This window comes from Sinohyriopsis cumingii, chromosome 6 (genome assembly GCF_028554795.1).
Source record: "Sinohyriopsis cumingii isolate HCF-2022 chromosome 6, ASM2855479v2, whole genome shotgun sequence".
Classification (NCBI taxonomy): domain Eukaryota; kingdom Metazoa; phylum Mollusca; class Bivalvia; order Unionida; family Unionidae; genus Sinohyriopsis; species Sinohyriopsis cumingii.
Window position 1 is genome coordinate 56,601,236 of NC_142966.1, and position 21,768 is coordinate 56,623,003.

The 21,768-nt window shown below is 33.6% G+C and overlaps 1 protein-coding gene across 1 annotated transcript in view; it reads left to right on the plus strand.

Moving 5' to 3' along the window:
* Nucleotides 1–21,768, plus strand: part of LOC149796993 (uncharacterized) — an 88,420-nt gene that overhangs the window by 14,075 nt on the left and 52,577 nt on the right. Inside the window, exons 19-48 of the mRNA XM_089960683.1 lie at nucleotides 624–752; nucleotides 1,240–1,422; nucleotides 1,733–1,845; nucleotides 2,305–2,434; nucleotides 3,727–3,928; nucleotides 4,219–4,319; nucleotides 4,943–5,068; nucleotides 5,397–5,579; nucleotides 6,127–6,239; nucleotides 6,500–6,629; nucleotides 7,304–7,505; nucleotides 8,614–8,714; nucleotides 9,016–9,144; nucleotides 9,500–9,682; nucleotides 10,084–10,196; nucleotides 10,547–10,676; nucleotides 11,820–12,015; nucleotides 12,523–12,623; nucleotides 13,623–13,751; nucleotides 14,239–14,421; nucleotides 14,732–14,844; nucleotides 15,304–15,433; nucleotides 16,696–16,897; nucleotides 17,188–17,288; nucleotides 17,912–18,037; nucleotides 18,343–18,525; nucleotides 19,073–19,185; nucleotides 19,446–19,575; nucleotides 20,250–20,451; nucleotides 21,560–21,660. Of these exons, the coding sequence (XP_089816809.1) occupies nucleotides 624–752; nucleotides 1,240–1,422; nucleotides 1,733–1,845; nucleotides 2,305–2,434; nucleotides 3,727–3,928; nucleotides 4,219–4,319; nucleotides 4,943–5,068; nucleotides 5,397–5,579; nucleotides 6,127–6,239; nucleotides 6,500–6,629; nucleotides 7,304–7,505; nucleotides 8,614–8,714; nucleotides 9,016–9,144; nucleotides 9,500–9,682; nucleotides 10,084–10,196; nucleotides 10,547–10,676; nucleotides 11,820–12,015; nucleotides 12,523–12,623; nucleotides 13,623–13,751; nucleotides 14,239–14,421; nucleotides 14,732–14,844; nucleotides 15,304–15,433; nucleotides 16,696–16,897; nucleotides 17,188–17,288; nucleotides 17,912–18,037; nucleotides 18,343–18,525; nucleotides 19,073–19,185; nucleotides 19,446–19,575; nucleotides 20,250–20,451; nucleotides 21,560–21,660 (4,278 nt within the window). The remainder of the gene's footprint in view (nucleotides 1–623; nucleotides 753–1,239; nucleotides 1,423–1,732; nucleotides 1,846–2,304; nucleotides 2,435–3,726; nucleotides 3,929–4,218; nucleotides 4,320–4,942; nucleotides 5,069–5,396; nucleotides 5,580–6,126; nucleotides 6,240–6,499; nucleotides 6,630–7,303; nucleotides 7,506–8,613; nucleotides 8,715–9,015; nucleotides 9,145–9,499; nucleotides 9,683–10,083; nucleotides 10,197–10,546; nucleotides 10,677–11,819; nucleotides 12,016–12,522; nucleotides 12,624–13,622; nucleotides 13,752–14,238; nucleotides 14,422–14,731; nucleotides 14,845–15,303; nucleotides 15,434–16,695; nucleotides 16,898–17,187; nucleotides 17,289–17,911; nucleotides 18,038–18,342; nucleotides 18,526–19,072; nucleotides 19,186–19,445; nucleotides 19,576–20,249; nucleotides 20,452–21,559; nucleotides 21,661–21,768) is intronic.

The following is a 21,768-nucleotide window of genomic DNA, read 5'->3' on the forward strand; positions in this document are numbered from 1 at the left end:
TATTGGGCATGAGCTGCTTGCAGCGAATATAGTATTGTTCAACGAATTTCATAAACTACACGTCATCTGAACGTACGATTTCTCCATTACTGTACCAGTTTTTGTCGGGACGCATGGTGTCTCTATGGCTTGTATGTGATTGAATTAAATTGATCAACAGTTCCACTTTAAGAGATACAAATTGTTCCACACAACTCAGGGACTGTTGGTAATATTACTAGGGATAAGACACGTACCAAATAGATTTCAGTGTTTGCTGGTTGACAAGGACTTCAATAATGTTTAAATGGCAATGTCTCACAAACGATCGAAGGATCAATGGTACTATCTGCACCAACGAAATAAGGAAGTTACCACTTTTGTTGTTTATTACACTGGGTGTAAATATTGTTGGCACGTTCAGACACTTTCGTATTTTGTTTGGATTTTCACCTACATAGAACAGTCTTCTAAATTAGTAACTTTTCATGTTATTTAGAACTTGTGTCTTCTTATTTTTGCTTAGATGAAAATATAGCCAAAATTATTTCTTCTAAATATAAGTTACGTTTATGTGGAAAATTAAAGTTAGAAACTAGATTATCTTCTGCCATCTATCGCATATATGTATTATGTAACTGCAGCCCAAACAGCCCAAACAGGCCAGGAAAGAGTGTTGGTGACAGAAAATGCTTCACTTGAAAATGTATCTGCTGTATGTAATGAAAGAAATATAGAACCTCCTGAACAGTTCCACGTCATCGTCAAGTCCGGTAATATCAGTTTCCACATCTAGCATTAGTCATCTACTGAATTGATTTTGTTTTTTTATAGTATTTAAAAAGAATGTGCAAATCTACATGCCATATGGATTGTTCAAGTAACATATTTAAAAGAGCAATTTAAGATATTGTTTCTATTATGCATCACACAAAGTGATATAATACATTACATTAACAGGTTCGATTTATTTATACCTCTAACTTACAGGTGATGTATTTTCCTGTTCTAAGCAGCCGAAGTAACATTTAAGTAGAGTTCTTATACCTCCTATCCTTTGTAACTAATGGCCATCTGTTAGAGGTGAAATGAAACATGCCTGGATGAATAGGTTAATTGCAGTTTCGTTATCCTGGTATTAGACGCTCATACGTCCTGTTATATTTTCTATACAGATATCTGTCTGAAAAGATACCAGAACTGTGATGGGTGATTTTGAAAGTCTCGATCCTTTGTTTGCAACTTCCTTTTGAATTGCAGGGCATCTGTCAGAGGCTAAACAAACATGTCCGAATCCAATTAGGGGTATCTTCGATTACGTTCACCAGGCACCCGATGGAAAAACGTCATGTGCTATGTCGCATGACAGATGGGATGTATGTACCGACAACAAGACCATGACCTTCGATTACACCAAATGTTCAACAATAATGGCCTACTCATGTAAGGGACAAGGAGTGACTTTTGTTAGAACCCAACGAACACCAGCCTCTGAAATATTATTTAAATAAATATTTATTGCAGTGATTCTTATATAATTTCATGCTCTCAGAGCTGTTTCCTTCCATCCTATGAGAAACGTTAGGTAACATAGAATTAAATATGAAACATGATGACAGCAAGAACAATAATATTCAAACGAGATGACAGCTTAAAGAAAGCGAAACCATTTTCCAAAATTGTTTACATATTTCACATACACGAAAATGCAATGATGCATTCTATTGTGGGAACTCAATTTTATTTCTTTCAGATAATGGGTCGGTATCATGTGTTGCGTCAATCACGAATGCACATACTTACGTCATGGTGTACAACAATGATGCCACCGTAGACAACATAAATACTTACAGGTTTACATGCATGGTAAGTAAGTTCTCAGTATGCTGTATTTGACTGATAATAGCAATGTTATGTGTTAATCAGAGGCAAAGTGTTTGTTGTTGTAGTTCAGAATAGATATGTTTGTTGTAAGTGCAAACGGAACTACTTTAGACGAATTCTGAACTGCTTTTCTTATTGTTCCTGTCTTCTGGTAGTCGATATATTTCTGTTAGTAAATTTGTTTAAATCTCTATCCTATCGTCCATCATATTATGTTAGCATACATTTAACCTACTTAATTTTTGAATGCCTATAAAGGTCCTAGACGTCATTAATTGAATGAGTTTATTATTTGCGTATTTCTTATTATAGGAAAATGTATTTCCATTCCTTTCCTGTTAGCATGTTAGATTGATGCAAGGAAATGTTTCGATCTGATTCTTTGATTATAGTTAAAATGACAATAAAGCCAGAAACCTTTTCAACAACGTATTCTTCCAGGCTATTTCGTCTAATGGCACTGCGGCATCAATGTCTCCTGGAAACTGCTCTGAGAATCAAACACCATACATGTTTGCGATACTTCACAACGGTACAGAAATCGGCGCGAAAGTAACGATGACGGCAAATGGTAATACGCTATTTATATTCAAATCATTTTGCTCATTTCCATCTGCATATTTATCGGTTAAACAATGATGCATCTACGAAGACATTAATGTCTTTCGAAACACGATTTAGTACCATGTGACTGATGGCCGTACTGCTAGTCTCATCTGCTTACTCATTATTCAAATCCCCACTGGATAATCTCACTTCGAGCATGTTGCGGATGTTTCATTTCCATGCAAAATACATTTCTTTGCCGAAAAGTTGTAATTAATATTTACGCATAATGCTGACGAATTTCACTGTACATATTAATAATTTTTGCTTTCTACAAATTATATTTCTTTATATTTTGCATGGAGTCAGGAATACATAGAACTATATGATATTTATTATTTTTGTAACATGCTCTGAAAGACACACGTTATAACATATACATCTCTAATTTTGTCCAAAGCACTGTTAAGAACTGTTTAGTATAATTCCAGAAATGTTTGTACAACATATAAGTTTGCATATCTCAATTACCGGCGCCTTGTAATATCTGATGTCAATAAGCTTCACTTCGGTAAAAGAATTTGTGCAGTCGCTTCTCGTGTGATAAGATAAAGTGAGCTATGTTTCGCATGCTCAAAAAGGGAATGGGATTATAGTGTCCTTATATATATATATATATATATATATATATATATATATATATATATATATATATATATATATATATATATATATATATATATATATAAAGATATATATATGTATATATATATATATATATATATATATATATATATATATATATATATATATATATATATATATATATACAGACACAGCAGTCGGGTTTGTTGTGCTATCAGTTTTTTTGTACGGTAATAAGCATGGCACATTCTGTAATTTAATCTTCATCGATGATACCAGCATTAATGTAGCATTAGCTTACATTGAGGTGCATTTATTTATAATATGTTTTTGTTTTTAATTTTGCAGTCACCTGCGGTAAGTAATTTATTTTATTGGCTATTTCCTTAAAAATAATTACCATCTTGAATCGTTTTTAGGCCTAAAATTGGGGAACAAATTATAATGGTCGAAGGACGACATTAAGTCGTTATGATCGAACAATCTTAAAGATGTCAAAGCATATGGAAGCTGCTATTTTATGTAGTAAATATTTATATATTTACATCATCAATATCAGAGAAAAAAAAACCACAAACGTTCAGTACTTGTTTTCCTAAACGATGAAGGATTGTAATTGGAATTAATACGTTATGAATGTCTACTAAATTTCGTAATATTCCTTTTGCACAGCATCGACTATTGGGTCTGATGCTACATGTGATTTACCAGCGGTATTTAGCAACAGCCTGTGGAGGGACAGTACCAAGGGTGACATCACATTTACCAATAACGAAATGCGAGGCTGGACAATGAGGGCTCAGGGACACAACGTCAGTAACTGGAAGTGCTGGAAATCCTACATGTTCGATACACAGGGTTATCTCCTTTTTAAGTAAGTTTATTTTTTCTCTAATACTCCAATAGCTTTAGTATTGTTTATCCACATTTAGTTCAGTGCAATTGCTCCTGAAATGCTACGTATATTGTTAAAGAAACTATGTTGTCAGTAAGATATTTGAAGTTCTCATCAGGTTACGCTTGTACCAACATCGACAACCGTTTTAAACCCTTCATCCTAGAATACCACGAAAATCTAAAGTTGTTCTTATGGAACATAATTTGGAGAGAAGTTAATATTATTTTTGTATAGCTAATGCTGAATAAATCTTCCTTTCTGTACAGGTCAGAGGACTCAATAAGTGGAAATGTTCCCTACTACGCTTACATGTGTATGAAACTGACTAAGATAACGGACGTGTCCTATTATTATTACATGGTCCATGGTAAGTTTTAATTGTTATGAGCAGGAAGTCATCTTGATGTTTTATCTTTGTCAGAAAAATGTTTCATTCAGATCTTGCATGGGATGTATTGGATATACATTATGTCTATATTCACACCAATGCATATGTGTCTGATCATAGGATATCGTGTTGTGTAATTAACTACTCCTTTAGTTTTCAACGCGTTTTTGAAATCGGGTATAATTATTGATGTAAAGATAATAGCAATGTACCTGGTCAGTTTGAAAGATCGTTTTAATTATTTAGTCTTGACCATTAACAATTGTACGATTTTGAGTTTAGTGATTTTCGTTTGGTGTTTCTTCGTTATACATGTATTTTGATTCCTACGAACACATTCATATATGTGGTTTATGTCTGTGATGCATATGTGTCACATGTTAAAAATAGTCCATCTTATTTGTATCCACTTGGAATGAACATCGAATGTGTCGCTATGTGTGTCTTTTTGAAAAGGTTCTTTGTTCTTTTAGCGAATGAATGAGAGGGAAACCGCGCAAAACTAGCGCACATTTAGAGCTTATAGATGATAAATGGTCTAAGGAAAACATTGCACGAAATTAGTTCATCAGTCTACTGAAACGACAATATTTCTTTTAAAGGAGAAAATGATTATGTCGGTGGGGAAAGGATCCATATATCAAGCAATGACTCCCTGGATATTGAAACTATTTGCCAGACCAGCAATATAGAGCCTGCAGAACAATTCCATGTTCTTATTAAATCAGGTACTTCTTCTTCTTCTCTCTCTCTTTCTCTCTCTCTCTCTCTCTCTCTCTCTCTCTCTCTCTCTCTCTCTCTATCTCTCTCTCTGTATCTCTCTCTTTCTCTCTCTCCATAAACTGGCATATAAAAGGAAAACATTTTCACTGGATGACCAAAAGTGCAGATGAATAAAGTCGAATCTAAACATTTGATTTATAATTTATATCGAATGTGCGTCATTCTAAATTAGTTTGAATGAAAGAGGTCCTCATGTACTTGTGAACTGTACATATCCTAAGCTTAAAGCAGCACAAAACCTCGCATAATTGACATATAAGTTCGTATGTACAGGTTTTGAGGAGTCCGCCAAACAAGATTGTCCGGATCCAATCCGTGGTATGTTTGACTATAAGTACATCGGGGCAGATGGAACTCAAGCCTGTGCAGGATCCCATGCCATGTGGAACGTCTGTATAGATAACAAGACGATGACATTCAACTACTCACTTTGTTCACAAATGATGGCCTTTTCAAGTAAGTGTCAGGGACAACTTGCTATGGTTAAGAATCACACGTGTGCTTCCATTTGTCAATCGGATATATATCTATAGTTATGCAGATGCAGATAAAATGAATTGCTAAATACTATGCAAAAGACTTTTATATCTTGTGTACAATACAATTCCTTCATTTATCTACGCATTTTATAAAAAAGACACGTTACCCATGACGAACAGGAAGATTTTGTTCTCATAAAACTATTTTAAAGGAATGAAACCAATTGTTAAAAATGCAAAATTAGTTAACATATTATGAAATTCCAATTTAAATATTATACCTTTGATCTGTTGAACTTGAATGATAAACTTTATCAATAGTAATGTTACCAAAACATGTAAGGAGTATGATACGACCAAAAAGATGAATGATTTAATAAGAGTTTCTAAAGTTTAATAAACATATAATAAGTTATTAAAACTTGCATTGTAGATTTGTTCTTGGTATTGAGAAGCATTGTTGTCTTAATTGATTTTCATAAGTTTTTTAGGAGCAGATATATATTTTGTAATAAATATTTCAGGGAGTGGACATGTATGGTGTGTAGTAGCTGTGAGGAAAACGTACACCTATCTTGTAGTGTACAATAATGACAGCAACGTCGATAATGTCAACACATACCAATTTTCTTGTTTTGTAAGTATTTACATATTACACGAATCAAATATGTGTATTTTGCGTATTTTAAACTGTTTTCTTGCTGAGATCTAATAGACTAATTAGTGTCCGTTAGTTTCTTAACGATAGTAAATCAACCACCTGAAAAATATTTTCTTTTCAAACCTGAAACGGCACGTCAATTACTTTATTAGTACATTTTCAGGGATTATCTTAAAGTTAACTTGTTCCAGCCACTTAACTTGTCATATTAATGATGTGTACTATTTCCTATAAAGGCTATTTCAAGTAACGGCAGCTTTGCAACGATGGTTCCGAGGAACTGCACCGAGGGACAGACTCCAACCTCTTTTGCGCAGAATCACAATGGATCGGATATTGGAGCCAAAGTGACCATGACCGCATACGGTGTGAAATGGTTTTATCATATTCACACATCATATCTGCCTTGTCACCAATGTTCATAGTCTTACTTCTTACACTTTTCTTGCACAAATTGGAGTGTCAAATCATTAATATCATGTCACAGACAATGCTCTATATATATATTTTCCTATTCAATAAATCAGTTAAGCATGATTTATTATAAATTACTATTGAATGATGTTGGGACGACTAAGTCATGAACTGCATTTTCTTCTTTTTCAGATACCTGCAGTAAGTGATACAGCGGCTTCCCAATTCTGCAAGTTGTATACAAATGAAACTAATAATTAAAAAGATAAACTGAGACACGCTCTTTTCAAAACACTAATCATTTTTCATTGTTTTATCTGGACAGTTTGTACATAAAGGCTGGCATAAATCTGAGTTATGATCGTCTCTTCAACAAGTTTGTATTTTTGTAATGTCAATTAATATCATTGTATCAATATTTAGGAATATGAACAACATTTCAATGTCTATATACAAACTAAATTGCTAATATTCCTGGTTTTTAACATCTTATTGCAAGTATTATTTCATTGTGAACGAAGCGTTTTGTTTTGTAGAATGTCTTAACTATTTGTTGAAAATGTTTGCTTCCATAACGCTAACATATGAATGAAGTCTCTCAGAGGTAGACATATTTGTATTCCTAGGGGAAAGTCCCTCCACTAGCACTGTGTGTGAACTACCTGACGTGTTTAAGAACTCAGTTTGGCGGGATAGTACAAAGGGAAATATTACCAATTCGGAGAAAACCATGTCTGGCTGGACATTTACGGCCTTTGGCCATAAAGTGTCGGACTGGGAGTGCCTTGATAGTACTATGTTTACATCTCAGGGATTTCTTTTGTACAGGTGAGTAATTGTGATGTTCATATGTTTCCTCTGAAAAGTATCCATGCCTTCAATGATTCACAGAAGCCTTAATGTCAAATAAAAAGTGGATAACCGAATTAAATCAGCTTACATGGGTGCATTTAACTGAAGATTATTATCAACGATTCTTGCCCCATATTATTGGAAACGAAAAATGTGTTTCCTAAATTGACAGTAGTTGACATTGGCAAGATCATTGATAAAAACATTTTAGTGTTATTGGGCTGTCAAGTATTCTTATATAATAATCGTTTCACGAAACATTGCATCTAGAAACAAAAGGCGTTTTTGGTATGCAATCTTGACGCGATGTTGGTGACTCAGACGATCCAAAACATTGAAACTCTTTTACATTTTTGCAGAATGATACAATGATTCTTATCACCGAGAGAAATAATACGAATACTTAAGATGATCGGGTTATATGAAAATAGAAGATATTGCTTTGTTCTGAGTGACTCGGGTAGATTCATCGACTTTGTAAACTCCACGAGTAAACGTCAATTCTTTATTCACTCGGAGCAACAAAATTAGCCTTTTATTCTAGAACCTATTGGCTGGTAATATGTATAACAGACTGAAGTAGCATGACGTAACCTCAAGATAATGTCAGTGGTTTACCTGTTATGTCCAGATTTGTTTATGTGTACATTCGCACAGAATTATACGTTGAAACTTAATTCTCTTTTCTAACTCAAGGGAAAACATATACTGAAAGGAACAATGAAGAAAATAAAGGAATTCCTGATTGTTGGATTTAACCTTAGGTCGATTTCATGCAGAAATACCATACTTGCCACTAGGCACTGGAGGCGTCTTTAAATAAATCCAAGTTTTCTTGATCTTAATGTTGTGATATCTATTGACGGGCACTACAGTGAATTAACAAGATTATTTGTATTAGAAAATCCAGTATTTTATGGTATCGTATAAAGAAACAATTAGTAATATCTTTCCACGAATAAATATTACAAAAATACATACGAATGTGATTGATTAATATAATTGCTATTGGTGACGAGAGTTAAAGGCTTCGCAGCAACTATCTTTTGTTTTCATTTACATTAAATATGGATTGTGTTTGCAGACTTATGGAGACAATAAGCGGACCTGTCCAATACTATGGCTACCTATGCATGAAATTTACAAGAATGAGTGCCAAGTCTTACATGTATTATCTCCTGCATGGTAAGTTAAAAAGAGCGGGGATCACATCTTTGCTGGGATCTAAATCATTCGTACAAGATAAAATTATAGTAGTTCGTGTGTCAGAAATCAATGTTAGTCTCCCAGTATTGTCTATGTGCTCTGCTGTTTTCCAAAAAGATAATTCTTACAGCTGTCAGTAATATTTATGCCTGCTTGTTCCCTGATGAAAAATATACGGCATCACAATAATTAACACGAATATATGTCTGATATAAGTGTCAATTATAATATTACATTGTACTGGTATGTGTGTAATGTCACATATTTCTTTTGCCTTTAGCACAAGAACCTTTAGTCGGTCAAGAGAGAGTTTACTTGTCGACAAGTACCCCTATAGCGAATGCTACAACTCTTTGCAATCTGAACAACATAGAGCCAATGGAACAATTCCATGTTCTTATCAAATCAGGTACGTGAGATCTTTAACGTGTTTGCTTGGTTTTCTTTTGGGAAATGTGTTATGAATAGAAGCATATTACAACAGGGTGCAAGATTAAGATATATTGTCCGATGCTATGCATATTTGTTTAATTTCTCTTTCACTTGGCAATAATAACGTAATGTTGTAATGCTTGTACAGTCACGTACTATTTCGAAACGTTAACCGCAACAGTAAGAAACTTTGTCCTAAGGATCCCAAAGGTAGGCCATTTTACTCAAGTATCTTTCTTCTTCATTCTTAGTAAATGAATACATTATTTGCAACTAGGTATTATCAGGTAGTTTGGATGTCTTTTATAACTTATAACTTGTACTTCTACCAGGGTTTGAATCCGATGTAAAACAGAATTGTCCAGATGCCATCAGAGGAAATTATGATTACATATATTATGGATCTGACGGAAGTATCAAATGTCAGACCAGTAATGACGAGTGGAAAGTATGCAACGATAACAAAACCATGAACTTTAATTACACTACCTGCAATCAAGTCATGGCCTATTCTGGTGAGTCAAATGAAATGTTTCTACTTAAAAACTACTTGATTAATCGAGACCAAAATTTAGCAATTACAGACTAGCTGGTCATTTATGAAACACATCTGTTGAATTTTTGTGTCAGATGTTTCACATAATAGGGTATAGTTAAATTAAATTGAACTTCAAGAAGTAATAGTTCTCAACCATTCTTCTTCTATATTCTGCATTCTATTTCTTATAAATAATGGACTAAATATTCTTCACGCCTGAAATACTGAACGATATTAAGCTCGCCTTTAAAATCACAAGCAAAACAAATATTTTGCCGAGGCATTTAGCCCTCCATCATTAAAGTTTCATAAAAAACTTCGGTTTAAAATTTCAAGAATCCGCAAATATTTATGCTTATTTTCTATACGTTATTTCAGCAAGCGGCTCTGTGTTTTGCGTAGCATCTATAGTTCGCACCCACGCATACGTGATGGTGTACAATTCCGATCCAGATGTGGACAATATCAACACTTACAGATTTTCATGCTTTGTATGTATACACCTTCAATTATGATTGTATCTAGGTTGTGTACAAATACAGAATAATGCATTCTACCGGCCCAGTTATGCTTTGCTGGAGACAAATCTAAGCCTACGTTATACATATGTATTGACAGACTAATCTCTCTAAGATAAGAGGTTTCGAATATCTGGTTACAATGAACGTTGTGATGTATTACAGTTTTTATTAATTGATATTCTTTGGTGTTGAATAATATTTTGAATGTCGAAATATCATTATATTCAATTAAACGCAAATACATTTAAGCGTGTATTCAAAAATGGAATTCGTTTTCTGCAAATATCTAGAAGCAAATATCAATGTATTTGAACCTTCAGGCAATATCATCAGATGGGAAGTATGCCTCTATGGTACCAAACAACTGCACTGAGGGACAGACACCCAATGAATTCGTGAAAAGCCATAATGGAACTTCAATCGGGGCTAAACTTAGTATGTCTATAAAAGGTCAGTATTGTATTTACCGAATTCTGCTATCCCCAGTTCATGAAAATTAATCTTTCAGGAAAAATAAACAAAAGCCCCAGAAGAACATATAAACAATCACAATCATGCATTATTTACTTCAAATAAGAAATCATCATGATTTTTTTCGAGAAGTATATTTTTCATTACGTAGGCTGGGCACATCAACTTTAAAGCCTGGCAAATGACATTTTAATTTCAAAAATTGAGTATCGCTGATCAAAGCTGGAGTAGTATCCAACTTCGATGTAATATTTATTAAGCCAAGGTTTGCTTGGAAGCAAATATAATTTCTTTCCCATATTCGTTGCATAGACCGAAATCATCCGTTAAATTAAAAATATGTTTAGTAAAAGAAATTGAGGTTGAGGCAAGAAGATTTAATCACACAGAAATGAACCTAACCTGGAATATAAAAACAAATATCGTAAAGATATTTAAAGCTTGCCGAATGTATGGATGTTGTTAGATATGTGGGGCAGTCGGTATGCTAAACCGTCTCATTTTCATCTCTTATTACATTTCATAACGCCCGAACAAAATAGTACTATATATCGGTGATCAGTTCTAGAAGAGTATTTCTAATCAACGAATCAATCAGAGTTTCTTTTTATATACTGCGATCTCTTTAATCGTGGAATAAATACATTTTACTTTTGTTTCTCTTTCTGTCTTTTACAGCGAGTTGTGGTAAGTGGTTAACACTTGTGATCTTCGCATTTATATGTTAATCTCCACATTCTTCACAATTATCCTTGACGTCAGTAAACATTCAACACTATCTTCAGAAGAACTCATTATTCACATAGTATATAGTATTATCAACACTGGTGAATAAATGTCCTTCTTAGTCTATTTGATAATATATCTATAATAGAAGAAAATAGTATACCGATTAGAAAAATTAATCTTTGCTTATACAAAATAAATAAATATTATTATTTTATCAGCACGTTCTAACACATTATATGCTTTCAATATATTTCTTGCAATATTATTTGTAATGCATCCCTGATACAGGGATAGATTTTCTCTGACAAGTTCATAACCAATCGTCCTTCAGAAGCATTGCGTATTTATCTTCTTATTTTTGTTGACGTATACATTTGTTTCATGTTCCTGCAGCATCATCGTTGGGTGCCAGCTGCCAATTCGACAACGTGTTCATAAACTCGACATGGATAGATAGTACCAAGGGGGAGATAAACTTTAGCATGAATATAATGTCAGGATGGTCCATAACGGCATTCGGGCATTCTGTATCCAACTGGAAATGCTTTGACAGTAGTGACTTCAACACAACTGGCTATCTCTTGTTCAGGTATTTGGGAATCGAACTTATTTGCCTTTTGCATATATGTATGCATATCAGTCTTTCAACATTCCAAATGAATTACGTTGTCATTTATATCTGACAATTTATTGTTTATATATTTATTCAACGGAAATTTCTTTGTCGTCGTTGTGGTACCATAATTGTTCTCAGTACCTCATAGTTGTAGGAAATGTGGTGAATAAATATTTAGAGTATATATATAGAAAATCAATATGCACAGTAATGTAAATGTGTTCGTGATTTCGATTACTTGCCTCTATAACTACATTACTACATACAAATATCTAGTTTATAAACAATTCAATAATTCCTCATTCCACTAATAATCATCCCTAAATTAGATATTAGTATATACCAATACAATGAACACGATCTCTAGGAATAGACAGTGGTGAGTCCAAATACTTGTACTATTATTTCCAAACTACATTTCTGTTCAGTATTGATCAGCAGATTTCTCATGTCGAGATTCACAATTATGTTTTGTTTCAGACTCTCTGATTCTATCAGCGGCACGGTTCCTTCATACGCTTATCTCTGTATGAAACTCACAAAGATAACTAACTACTCGTATTTATATTATCTACTGAATGGTAAGTTCCGTTTTTTGCATAATCAATATTAGGTATTTCTAAATATGATTCTTTTTTTTTTTTGATATATTTCTTAAACTTAATGATGTCATGGAAGACGTGTAATGTGTATTTAATAAATGATGTGTCATTCGATGATTAAGTAGCAAAAAGAATGAATGTGATCTTTGGAAATGAAGAAACCTGTACTTATTTAAACAGCAAAACGAAAGACGTTCTTAAAAGACATCCGTTCTAAGGACGAATTAGATATTTCTCTAACTACTTGATTAGCCCTTGCACAAAAGCAAATGAAAAGAAAATAATATTCCAAACCAGCATAATAAACAATGAGTGGACATTGGATTTGAAATTTATGAAAAGAGTCCAATAGTAGTATTGGGCATGAGCTGCTTGCAGCGAATATAGTATTGTTCAACGAATTTCATAAACTACACGTCATCTGAACGTACGATTTCTCCATTACTGTACCAGTTTTTGTCGGGACGCATGGTGTCTCTATGGCTTGTATGTGATTGAATTAAATTGATCAACAGTTCCACTTTAAGAGATACAAATTGTTCCACACAACTCAGGGACTGTTGGTAATATTACTAGGGATAAGACACGTACCAAATAGATTTCAGTGTTTGCTGGTTGACAAGGACTTCAATAATGTTTAAATGGCAATGTCTCACAAACGATCGAAGGATCAATGGTACTATCTGCACCAACGAAATAAGGAAGTTACCACTTTTGTTGTTTATTACACTGGGTGTAAATATTGTTGGCACGTTCAGACACTTTCGTATTTTGTTTGGATTTTCACCTACATAGAACAGTCTTCTAAATTAGTAACTTTTCATGTTATTTAGAACTTGTGTCTTCTTATTTTTGCTTAGATGAAAATATAGCCAAAATTATTTCTTCTAAATATAAGTTACGTTTATGTGGAAAATTAAAGTTAGAAACTAGATTATCTTCTGCCATCTATCGCATATATGTATTATGTAACTGCAGCCCAAACAGCCCAAACAGGCCAGGAAAGAGTGTTGGTGACAGAAAATGCTTCACTTGAAAATGTATCTGCTGTATGTAATGAAAGAAATATAGAACCTCCTGAACAGTTCCACGTCATCGTCAAGTCCGGTAATATCAGTTTCCACATCTAGCATTAGTCATCTACTGAATTGATTTTGTTTTTTTATAGTATTTAAAAAGAATGTGCAAATCTACATGCCATATGGATTGTTCAAGTAACATATTTAAAAGAGCAATTTAAGATATTGTTTCTATTATGCATCACACAAAGTGATATAATACATTACATTAACAGGTTCGATTTATTTATACCTCTAACTTACAGGTGATGTATTTTCCTGTTCTAAGCAGCCGAAGTAACATTTAAGTAGAGTTCTTATACCTCCTATCCTTTGTAACTAATGGCCATCTGTTAGAGGTGAAATGAAACATGCCTGGATGAATAGGTTAATTGCAGTTTCGTTATCCTGGTATTAGACGCTCATACGTCCTGTTATATTTTCTATACAGATATCTGTCTGAAAAGATACCAGAACTGTGATGGGTGATTTTGAAAGTCTCGATCCTTTGTTTGCAACTTCCTTTTGAATTGCAGGGCATCTGTCAGAGGCTAAACAAACATGTCCGAATCCAATTAGGGGTATCTTCGATTACGTTCACCAGGCACCCGATGGAAAAACGTCATGTGCTATGTCGCATGACAGATGGGATGTATGTACCGACAACAAGACCATGACCTTCGATTACACCAAATGTTCAACAATAATGGCCTACTCATGTAAGGGACAAGGAGTGACTTTTGTTAGAACCCAACGAACACCAGCCTCTGAAATATTATTTAAATAAATATTTATTGCAGTGATTCTTATATAATTTCATGCTCTCAGAGCTGTTTCCTTCCATCCTATGAGAAACGTTAGGTAACATAGAATTAAATATGAAACATGATGACAGCAAGAACAATAATATTCAAACGAGATGACAGCTTAAAGAAAGCGAAACCATTTTCCAAAATTGTTTACATATTTCACATACACGAAAATGCAATGATGCATTCTATTGTGGGAACTCAATTTTATTTCTTTCAGATAATGGGTCGGTATCATGTGTTGCGTCAATCACGAATGCACATACTTACGTCATGGTGTACAACAATGATGCCACCGTAGACAACATAAATACTTACAGGTTTACATGCATGGTAAGTAAGTTCTCAGTATGCTGTATTTGACTGATAATAGCAATGTTATGTGTTAATCAGAGGCAAAGTGTTTGTTGTTGTAGTTCAGAATAGATATGTTTGTTGTAAGTGCAAACGGAACTACTTTAGACGAATTCTGAACTGCTTTTCTTATTGTTCCTGTCTTCTGGTAGTCGATATATTTCTGTTAGTAAATTTGTTTAAATCTCTATCCTATCGTCCATCATATTATGTTAGCATACATTTAACCTACTTAATTTTTGAATGCCTATAAAGGTCCTAGACGTCATTAATTGAATGAGTTTATTATTTGCGTATTTCTTATTATAGGAAAATGTATTTCCATTCCTTTCCTGTTAGCATGTTAGATTGATGCAAGGAAATGTTTCGATCTGATTCTTTGATTATAGTTAAAATGACAATAAAGCCAGAAACCTTTTCAACAACGTATTCTTCCAGGCTATTTCGTCTAATGGCACTGCGGCATCAATGTCTCCTGGAAACTGCTCTGAGAATCAAACACCATACATGTTTGCGATACTTCACAACGGTACAGAAATCGGCGCGAAAGTAACGATGACGGCAAATGGTAATACGCTATTTATATTCAAATCATTTTGCTCATTTCCATCTGCATATTTATCGGTTAAACAATGATGCATCTACGAAGACATTAATGTCTTTCGAAACACGATTTAGTACCATGTGACTGATGGCCGTACTGCTAGTCTCATCTGCTTACTCATTATTCAAATCCCCACTGGATAATCTCACTTCGAGCATGTTGCGGATGTTTCATTTCCATGCAAAATACATTTCTTTGCCGAAAAGTTGTAATTAATATTTACGCATAATGCTGACGAATTTCACTGTACATATTAATAATTTTTGTTTTCTACAAATTATATTTCTTTATATTTTGCATGGAGTCAGGAATACATAGAACTATATGATATTTATTATTTTTGTAACATGCTCTGAAAGACACACGTTATAACATATACATCTCTAATTTTGTCCAAAGCACTGTTAAGAACTGTTTAGTATAATTCCAGAAATGTTTGTACAACATATAAGTTTGCATATCTCAATTACCGGCGCCTTGTAATATCTGATGTCAATAAGCTTCACTTCGGTAAAAGAATTTGTGCAGTCGCTTCTCGTGTGATAAGATAAAGTGAGCTATGTTTCGCATGCTCAAAAAGGGAATGGGATTATAGTGTCCTTATATATATATATATATATATATATATATATATATATATATATATATATATATATATATATATATATATATAAAGATATATATATGTATATATATATATATATATATATATATATATATATATATATATATATATATACAGACACAGCAGTCGGGTTTGTTGTGCTATCAGTTTTTTTGTACGGTAATAAGCATGGCACATTCTGTAATTTAATCTTCATCGATGATACCAGCATTAATGTAGCATTAGCTTACATTGAGGTGCATTTATTTATAATATGTTTTTGTTTTTAATTTTGCAGTCACCTGCGGTAAGTAATTTATTTTATTGGCTATTTCCTTAAAAATAATTACCATCTTGAATCGTTTTTAGGCCTAAAATTGGGGAACAAATTATAATGGTCGAAGGACGACATTAAGTCGTTATGATCGAACAATCTTAAAGATGTCAAAGCATATGGAAGCTGCTATTTTATGTAGTAAATATTTATATATTTACATCATCAATATCAGAGAAAAAAAAACCACAAACGTTCAGTACTTGTTTTCCTAAACGATGAAGGATTGTAATTGGAATTAATACGTTATGAATGTCTACTAAATTTCGTAATATTCCTTTTGCACAGCATCGACTATTGGGTCTGATGCTACATGTGATTTACCAGCGGTATTTAGCAACAGCCTGTGGAGGGACAGTACCAAGGGTGACATCACATTTACCAATAACGAAATGCGAGGCTGGACAATGAGGGCTCAGGGACACAACGTCAGTAACTGGAAGTGCTGGAAATCCTACATGTTCGATACACAGGGTTATCTCCTTTTTAAGTAAGTTTATTTTTTCTCTAATACTCCAATAGCTTTAGTATTGTTTATCCACATTTAGTTCAGTGCAATTGCTCCTGAAATGCTACGTATATTGTTAAAGAAACTATGTTGTCAGTAAGATATTTGAAGTTCTCATCAGGTTACGCTTGTACCAACATCGACAACCGTTTTAAACCCTTCATCCTAGAATACCACGAAAATCTAAAGTTGTTCTTATGGAACATAATTTGGAGAGAAGTTAATATTATTTTTGTATAGCTAATGCTGAATAAATCTTCCTTTCTGTACAGGTCAGAGGACTCAATAAGTGGAAATGTTCCCTACTACGCTTACATGTGTATGAAACTGACTAAGATAACGGACGTGTCCTATTATTATTACATGGTCCATGGTAAGTTTTAATTGTTATGAGCAGGAAGTCATCTTGATGTTTTATCTTTGTCAGAAAAATGTTTCATTCAGATCTTGCATGGGATGTATTGGATATACATTATGTCTATATTCACACCAATGCATATGTGTCTGATCATAGGATATCGTGTTGTGTAATTAACTACTCCTTTAGTTTTCAACGCGTTTTTGAAATCGGGTATAATTATTGATGTAAAGATAATAGCAATGTACCTGGTCAGTTTGAAAGATCGTTTTAATTATTTAGTCTTGACCATTAACAATTGTACGATTTTGAGTTTAGTGATTTTCGTTTGGTGTTTCTTCGTTATACATGTATTTTGATTCCTACGAACACATTCATATATGTGGTTTATGTCTGTGATGCATATGTGTCACATGTTAAAAATAGTCCATCTTATTTGTATCCACTTGGAATGAACATCGAATGTGTCGCTATGTGTGTCTTTTTGAAAAGGTTCTTTGTTCTTTTAGCGAATGAATGAGAGGGAAACCGCTCAAAACTAGCGCACATTTAGAGCTTATAGATGATAAATGGTCTAAGGAAAACATTGCACGAAATTAGTTCATCAGTCTACTGAAACGACAATATTTCTTTTAAAGGAGAAAATGATTATGTCGGTGGGGAAAGGATCCATATATCAAGCAATGACTCCCTGGATATTGAAACTATTTGCCAGACCAGCAATATAGAGCCTGCAGAACAATTCCATGTTCTTATTAAATCAGGTACTTCTTCTTCTTCTCTCTCTCTTTCTCTCTCTCTCTCTCTCTCTCTATCTCTCTCTCTGTATCTCTCTCTTTCTCTCTCTCCATAAACTGGCATATAAAAGGAAAACATTTTCACTGGATGACCAAAAATGCAGATGAATAAAGTCGAATCTAAACATTTGATTTTATAATTTATATCGAATGTGCGTCATTCTAAATTAGTTTGAATGAAAGAGGTCCTCATGTACTTGTGAACTGTACATATCCTAAGATTAAAGCAGCACAAAACCTCGCATAATTGACATATAAGTTCGTATGTACAGGTTTTGAGGAGTCCGCCAAACAAGATTGTCCGGATCCAATCCGTGGTATGTTTGACTATAAGTACATCGGGGCAGATGGAACTCAAGCCTGTGCAGGATCCCATGCCATGTGGAACGTCTGTATAGATAACAAGACGATGACATTCAACTACTCACTTTGTTCACAAATGATGGCCTTTTCAAGTAAGTGTCAGGGACAACTTGCTATGGTTAAGAATCACACGTGTGCTTCCATTTGTCAATCGGATATATATCTATAGTTATGCAGATGCAGATAAAATGAATTGCTAAATACTATGCAAAAGACTTTTATATCTTGTGTACAATACAATTCCTTCATTTATCTACGCATTTTATAAAAAAGACACGTTACCCATGACGAACAGGAAGATTTTGTTCTCATAAAACTATTTTAAAGGAATGAAACCAATTGTTAAAAATGCAAAATTAGTTAACATATTATGAAATTCCAATTTAAATATTATACCTTTGATCTGTTGAACTTGAATGATAAACTTTATCAATAGTAATGTTACCAAAACATGTAAGGAGTATGATACGACCAAAAAGATGAATGATTTAATAAGAGTTTCTAAAGTTTAATAAACATATAATAAGTTATTAAAACTTGCATTGTAGATTTGTTCTTGGTATTGAGAAGCATTGTTGTCTTAATTGATTTTCATAAGTTTTTTAGGAGCAGATATATATTTTGTAATAAATATTTCAGGGAGTGGACATGTATGGTGTGTAGTAGCTGTGAGGAAAACGTACACCTATCTTGTAGTGTACAATAATGACAGCAACGTCGATAATGTCAACACATACCAATTTTCTTGTTTTGTAAGTATTTACATATTACACGAATCAAATATGTGTATTTTGCGTATTTTAAACTGTTTTCTTGCTGAGATCTAATAGACTAATTTGTGTCCGTTAGTTTCTTAACGATAGTAAATCAACCACCTGAAAAATATTTTCTTTTCAAACCTGAAACGGCACGTCAATTACTTTATTAGTACATTTTCAGGGATTATCTTAAAGTTAACTTGTTCCAGCCACTTAACTTGTCATATTAATGATGTGTACTATTTCCTATAAAGGCTATTTCAAGTAACGGCAGCTTTGCAACGATGGTTCCGAGGAACTGCACCGAGGGACAGACTCCAACCTCTTTTGCGCAGAATCACAATGGATCGGATATTGGAGCCAAAGTGACCATGACCGCATACGGTGTGAAATGGTTTTATCATATTCACACATCATATCTGCCTTGTCACCAATGTTCATAGTCTTACTTCTTACACTTTTCTTGCACAAATTGGAGTGTCAAATCATTAATATCATGTCACAGACAATGCTCTATATATATATTTTCCTATTCAATAAATCAGTTAAGCATGATTTATTATAAATTACTATTGAATGATGTTGGGACGACTAAGTCATGAACTGCATTTTCTTCTTTTTCAGATACCTGCAGTAAGTGATACAGCGGCTTCCCAATTCTGCAAGTTGTATACAAATGAAACTAATAATTAAAAAGATAAACTGAGACACGCTCTTTTCAAAACACTAATCATTTTTCATTGTTTTATCTGGACAGTTTGTACATAAAGGCTGGCATAAATCTGAGTTATGATCGTCTCTTCAACAAGTTTGTATTTTTGTAATGTCAATTAATATCATTGTATCAATATTTAGGAATATGAACAACATTTCAATGTCTATATACAAACTAAATTGCTAATATTCCTGGTTTTTAACATCTTATTGCAAGTATTATTTCATTGTGAACGAAGCGTTTTGTTTTGTAGAATGTCTTAACTATTTGTTGAAAATGTTTGCTTCCATAACGCTAACATATGAATGAAGTCTCTCAGAGGTAGACATATTTGTATTCCTAGGGGAAAGTCCCTCCACTAGCACTGTGTGTGAACTACCTGACGTGTTTAAGAACTCAGTTTGGCGGGATAGTACAAAGGGAAATATTACCAATTCGGAGAAAACCATGTCTGGCTGGACATTTACGGCCTTTGGCCATAAAGTGTCGGACTGGGAGTGCCTTGATAGTACTATGTTTACATCTCAGGGATTTCTTTTGTACAGGTGAGTAATTGTGATGTTCATATGTTTCCTCTGAAAAGTATCCATGCCTTCAATGATTCACAGAAGCCTTAATGTCAAATAAAAAGTGGATAACCGAATTAAATCAGCTTACATGGGTGCATTTAACTGAAGATTATTATCAACGATTCTTGCCCCATATTATTGGAAACGAAAAATGTGTTTCCTAAATTGACAGTAGTTGACATTGGCAAGATCATTGATAAAAACATTTTAGTGTTATTGGGCTGTCAAGTATTCTTATATAATAATCGTTTCACGAAACATTGCATCTAGAAACAAAAGGCGTTTTTGGTATGCAATCTTGACGCGATGTTGGTGACTCAGACGATCCAAAACATTGAAACTCTTTTACATTTTTGCAGAATGATACAATGATTCTTATCACCGAGAGAAATAATACGAATACTTAAGATGATCGGGTTATATGAAAATAGAAGATATTGCTTTGTTCTGAGTGACTCGGGTAGATTCATCGACTTTGTAAACTCCACGAGTAAACGTCAATTCTTTATTCACTCGGAGCAACAAAATTAGCCTTTTATTCTAGAACCTATTGGCTGGTAATATGTATAACAGACTGAAGTAGCATGACGTAACCTCAAGATAATGTCAGTGGTTTACCTGTTATGTCCAGATTTGTTTATGTGTACATTCGCACAGAATTATACGTTGAAACTTAATTCTCTTTTCTAACTCAAGGGAAAACATATACTGAAAGGAACAATGAAGAAAATAAAGGAATTCCTGATTGTTGGATTTAACCTTAGGTCGATTTCATGCAGAAATACCATACTTGCCACTAGGCACTGGAGGCGTCTTTAAATAAATCCAAGTTTTCTTGATCTTAATGTTGTGATATCTATTGACGGGCACTACAGTGAATTAACAAGATTATTTGTATTAGAAAATCCAGTATTTTATGGTATCGTATAAAGAAACAATTAGTAATATCTTTCCACGAATAAATATTACAAAAATACATACGAATGTGATTGATTAATATAATTGCTATTGGTGACGAGAGTTAAAGGCTTCGCAGCAACTATCTTTTGTTTTCATTTACATTAAATATGGATTGTGTTTGCAGACTTATGGAGACAATAAGCGGACCTGTCCAATACTATGGCTACCTATGCATGAAATTTACAAGAATGAGTGCCAAGTCTTACATGTATTATCTCCTGCATGGTAAGTTAAAAAGAGCGGGGATCACATCTTTGCTGGGATCTAAATCATTCGTACAAGATAAAATTATAGTAGTTCGTGTGTCAGAAATCAATGTTAGTCTCCCAGTAT